Below are 5,738 nucleotides of genomic sequence, written 5' to 3'. Positions count from 1 at the left end.
TCTCTCTCTCTCTCTCTCTATATATATATATATACTTATTGCACTGTGTTATTTAGGTAATGTGAATGTTGATTTGCTATTGAAACAACATCTATAGTCTGCCTTGTTAGCTAAAGGTCTGAGTCTTGAGTTTGATTTCTACTTTGGGAAGGATCTCCATCTATTTGCTATTGAACTCCTGTCTTCTGCGTGTGACAGCAAAGCACCTAACACCTACACCGACTCCAGTTATCCAGCAGTCCACCTCCTCCTAAGTTCACTGGTGTGGATGGGGCCGTAAGATACATGTAGTTTTTAGTCTTTTAGTTTGCTTTCAATGTGCACAGAGATCTTTCAGTCTTCTCTCATTGCTTGTTCCTTACTTGCCAAGTGCAATAAGCAGTCCCAGTTTTACTCTGTAGTATAAAACCCACAGGGCTTACTCTTGTCGAAATGAAATGTGAAATTTCAGTTCCCTCCTCTTTATCGGCTGTATAACGGGGATTGTGGTGTAGCGGTTGGTTACTTTGCTTTTGTATGCAGATGACCTCAGTTCGATTCCCATGTGGGGAGATTATGTATCAAATATCTAGATCGATCCCTCTCAGCTGAGGTTGGTTCTGACGAGCAGATTTGAAGCCTGCCTCCTAAATCATAAATGATCTAAAGTGTGTTGATGGGGATGTGAAACACCTTCATCTTGAAAAAATAGAAGATACCCTTTATGCATGTTGCTTCCTCCACAGCTATATTATGTTAAATCATTTATATGTAAATGCAATTTTGTGCTTTTTATAAACTTTACATGTACATGTAATTGGTATTACTTTTGAGTATTGCAAATGTATAATGTTATGTAAGGAATACTATTCAATTAAAACTGTATCAGGCAATAAAATTACTGATTGCGGTTTATTATCAGAAGTGAACTTGTTTTTATTTTTAGTTCTTTTTCAAGAGAGAAACGAAAATAAAGGTTTATAAATTGTTTTCCTTTTAATTTTAATGAATGAGTCATAAGTGAGTCGTTGGCAGTTGCTTTGGTGTGGTTTGTGCCTTCTTTCCTATCAAACATCTATCGTCCTTATCTCTCCTTCTTTTTGTGTTTGTCACTCTCTTGCAGCACCTCTAAATCTTCAGCATTTTTAATGCATTTTTTAATTGCAAGTGCCATAATAAAACAAAACAAAATCAAAACAAGGGCAAAAAGTTAAATGATTTTACTTTCCCTTCTGGTTGCTTCGGGAGTCTCTGAAGTAGACACATGGCATTGTATATACTCGTATATGGTGGTGCAACCCATTACATGTACAAAAGAGGTGCACTCGATTTATAGTCTGTACAGCACCAAATGGACAACTTGTCGACCTCATTATTCAGAAACTAAGTAAGTGGCGATTTGCTCTGCTTTTTTTGCATGTGCCTTTGAATTCCGCAAAACCTAAAAAATCTCGATTTTCGAGCATATGTGACAAATCCCCCGCGTACACTGTAATTAAATACTAATGATTACATAGGAAACACGTCTTCATATTTGTCGCATATATACACGAAAATCTAGATTTTTTAGGTCTTTTAGAATTCAGAGGCACATGCAAAAAACCCCCAGAGAGATTCCCCTCTTGGATTCGGTGTAATGAGGTCAACAAGTTGTCCATTTTGTGTTGCCCGGGTTATACAGTAGTAGTAATAGCGAACACGACTCAATGAATGTGTATGATGTATGCGCTCATAAAGTGTGTGGTGCTGCTGTTGTGTATTGGTTGAGACGGAGAAAGGGGGGGGGGGGGTGCTCTGCTGTGGTTTGCTCCTTTTTTTCAATGAAACATCTATCATCCTTAAATCTATCCTTTTATATGTCATGCAGTGGCGTCGCGTGGGATGCAGACAAGGTGGTGCATAATAGGAAAGTGAGCAAAAGGGCAATATAAGCTTAGTAGGTACTATCTAGATTTCTAGACAAAGTCAATAAAAGAATCTGCAGAATATCCCGTGATCTAGATCTATCGATATTTACAACTGTTTCTACGATTTCTAGATGAAACCACATAAAGGCTGCAATAAAGTGAAACAATACTAACAACTCACTATGCTCACCATCTGAGAAGATTTAAAGATTTCTAATTACTTCGTGCAGCACCAGGAATTGCTACACAATAGAGGGAGACAACAGTTTCGATACCCATTTTTCATTGAGTTACCGTAGACCCTACCTGTATAGTAGTAGTAGATAGGCTCGCGGAAACTTGGATCACATTTTTAGCTTGCACCAAATTTGTGCCGCTAAGAGCAGTTTCATGCACCTTTCTCCTTGTGCGGGAAGGACGATGTCTAGATTTCTCTACAGTGACAGAAATAACTTTGGTGCAAAGATTTTGCTTGCTCCCAGCAGACACTACCGCAAGCGGTGCGACGAGCATACATCATCCTCGCCGTCTGTCCCTTCACTGGCGCAGCCAGCGGGTGACGGATCGCAGGGATTTAGTTGTAGATCTATAGATCTAGAGCACTGACTGGTTTAGAACAATTAGAAAAGGGGGGGGGGAGTGTGTGAAGGTCAGGGTTTTGGTGGAGCGCTTGCACCAATGGCGCCCGCCACTGAATGTGATCATTCATTCATGGAAATAGTGGTTCTGTGATGAAGCGTACTTGTACTTGAACAGAGACATGAACACAAGAAATGACATTCACTGGAGTTCAGAAAGACCAGACAATAGACAACGTTGTTGACCGAAACCTGTACACACAGAATGCGTGGGTTGCAGTAGGACTCATTGGTCCGAACAGGTTCATGGATGAAGACTATTGTATACCAACAGTGGCAGTAGATCGTTATCTGAAGATTTTTAAAATCTGTGTTGAAGATCATTGCGAAGATTATGAGGGACCTCAGGAGCGGAAACGACCGTGGTTCAAGTAAGGAGAACACTATAAGCTCCAGTCATCGAGTGGAACCAGAATCACTTCAACAGAAGTCGCGGTATACCTTGTGCCGAGCTTTATACAATCCCAACCTGAACCCGTTGGACTTCCAACTCTGGGGCAGATGTGTGTTCAGACTTTCCCCAACCATTGCGAACTGAGGCAAAACGTGGAGTACATTGCTCGAAAAATTCTGCAGTGGCCGAAGGTAATAAATCACATTTCAACGCCGAGAAAGTGAGTGTGTCTCTAGTGACTGCCGCCACACCAAGCACGTTCTTTGACCGCCCAGGACTTCTGTCACAAATAGCGGGATTCTCCTGTAACTTTGTCAAACTAAATCCACAAATGGTCCTCATTTGCCTAAATTATTTTACTGTCTAATGCATTTTTTAAACATAAGCATTTGTTTGAATTTCGTCAGAATTGGGATACTTAACAAACTCACACAAACACATTCGCGCGTGTGCACGCATGAGCGCGCGCGCACACACGCGCGCGCGCGCGCGCGCACACACACACATACACACGCATAAACATACTCAATAATTATGTGAGTGCGTGGGTGTATGTAAGTGTGTGTTTTTTGTTGTGTGTGTGTATTTGTGTGTGTTTGTGTAATCTTGGATCGTTTTACTCAACGATTGGTATTGATTTGTTTGTTACTGGCCAAGGGCAGAGCTGACATTTTATGAAGGTAGTTTTGAGAGTCTGTCGTTGAATGCTAGCTTCAGAATGAAATTAACCGATAAACTGATCAATTCCATTTAATATATTAGATATGGGCAAACTTAAAAAAAGAAATCGAATTTATTGCTTCATAAAAAATGCTTTTAGAACTTAATTGACGCTTTCAAATCTTTTATTGCGTTTTTCTCAAAATGACTTTTTTTTAACGGAGGTGACCACGCCGTGGCAATCGTTTTTCTGAAACTCTCTGGCTACAAATGTGAAATTTGGAACAAAGGTGCAATAGTTTGTTTTGTGATCATAGGCAAGGATTTTTCGAAATATTAATAACTTTTAGAAATATTTCTGATTTTTTGTCATTGTAGATCTACTCGTACTTTTCGGAAGTCACCCTGTGATATATGGGTATTTTTCTTATTTTTCACGTTAGAAAAAAGTCCTTGCCTATGATCACTGTTCATGTGTTTGTGTATTTGTGTGTCAAGTTTGAGGCTTAAATTCCATTTTTTTCTGTGGAAAACGACTGCCACCGCAATACGGCCAAAAATTCAAGATGGCCGCCACAGAGGCCAACTTTTTCATAAAACTAAAAATATTTCCGTCATCATTCTTCTAATTAGATCTAGATCATAATTAACTTATATCATTTGAAAAAAACTGTAAGAAAGTCAAACCCCTAGAAAATTCCTCGTACCATGTACATCGCCCGGCCGTTAATTAAGTACCCTCAGTGTTTTACTTTTGGTAGAAAAAAAGGGAAAATCCAAACAATAGGTTCTAAAAGTTCTCTCATTTGTATTTTTATTAGTGCCAATTGACGCCGGCATCGATTACCACCGCGCCACTCGGTGCCAAGAGACGCCCGCGTCGATTACCACCGCACCGCTCGGTGCCAAGAGACGCCCGCGTCGATTACCACCGCACCGCTCGGTGCCAAGAGACGCCCGCGTCGATTACCACCGCACCACTCGGTGCCAAGAGACGCCCGCGTCGATTACCACCGCACCGCTCGGTGCCAAGAGACGCTACCTTTTTATTAAGTTTTTGTTTAGATCTAGATCTAGATGTAGACTCTATGTTGATACTTTTTCTGGTTGTTGTTTTTTTTTTTTGCGATGGGAAATACGTTGGTTAGCCTTGGCAACGTCAAACAAAAAAAAAATAATTTTGAGGTTTGTCCTTGAACCACAGAATTCTACATTAAGTGTAGAATTCTGTGCCTTGAACAAAGCGGAAGAAAAATGCGAGTTTTCTCCCTTGGAGCCTTGGATCATTGGAGGAGGTCACCGGTGTCAAAGTTCAGAGAGGTGAACTATTCCGGCTGTTTCGTCTTGTTTGCTGATTGCTGTTCCTTTTTTTGCTTCGTCGCCAATCTCCTGCCTGCTTGCAACACCGGCGCTTTCATCTTTCTGAAATCCGCGGTGAATTACATGCGATTATTGTATCGCCCTCTGTTTCAAGTGTGCTCAAAAGTTTGTATCTAGAAATCTAGATATCAAGATCTGTTTCTCTTCGGGAATGAGCTGTTTCTATTCAATTCGAAAATTTAAGTCTCAGTTCCATCACCATGATCACGTCACACGTACAAGAGAATTGAATAGAAATCTAAATCTAATCTAATATAGATCTAGATCTAGATCTAGATCTGTAGATTCTAGATCTAGATCTATAATCTAGAATGCAGACTAAACCAAATAGTAGAAATCTAGATCTCGATATCTAGAAATCTAGATTAGATCTAAAAATCTAGATTCTAGAAAATCTAGATCTAGAAGTCTTGAGTCTGGAATGAAAGATCTGAGGTTGAGGGAATGAGGCATCAGCTGTGACTGACTGACCAATTTCATGGTGGTGTCCAAAATCCTGCCTCCTGTTGCACCCAGAATTATAGGCCTACACCACAATTACATCTAGATATAGATTCTAGATGTAGATTTACTCCCACAATGGCCATCATGTAAACAAACGGGGCCGCAGTTGTACTGGAGAGCCGAATCTAGAATTAGAATCTAGGCCTTGGCCTTGGTATTTAAAAGGTAGATCTAATCTAGTGTCAATTGCCACCGAGTAATTGGAGCTCTTTTCTTTTGTGTTTTTGAGTAGATCTAGCCTGTATGTGCTTTGTTCTGCGTTCGTGAACTTGCGAC

The 5,738-nt window shown here is 40.3% G+C and overlaps 1 protein-coding gene across 2 annotated transcripts in view; it reads left to right on the top strand.

Moving 5' to 3' along the window:
- The first annotated feature begins 4,817 nt into the window (after positions 1-4,817).
- Positions 4,818-5,738, top strand: part of LOC101854378 (S-formylglutathione hydrolase) — a 24,637-nt gene continuing 23,716 nt past the window's right edge. The window contains exon 1 of one of the 2 annotated variants that reach the window (XM_035973405.1): positions 4,818-5,012. In XM_035973405.1, coding sequence (XP_035829298.1) covers positions 4,833-5,012 — 180 coding nt within the window. In that variant the 5' untranslated portion in view covers positions 4,818-4,832. Of the gene's footprint in view, positions 5,064-5,738 lie in introns of both variants that reach the window. The other variant, XM_005112184.3, reaches the window with a different exon arrangement.

This window comes from Aplysia californica, unplaced genomic scaffold (assembly GCF_000002075.1).
Source record: "Aplysia californica isolate F4 #8 unplaced genomic scaffold, AplCal3.0 scaffold01204, whole genome shotgun sequence".
Taxonomy (NCBI): Eukaryota; Metazoa; Mollusca; class Gastropoda; order Aplysiida; family Aplysiidae; genus Aplysia; species Aplysia californica.
This window is presented reverse-complemented; position numbering and strand designations above follow the sequence as displayed.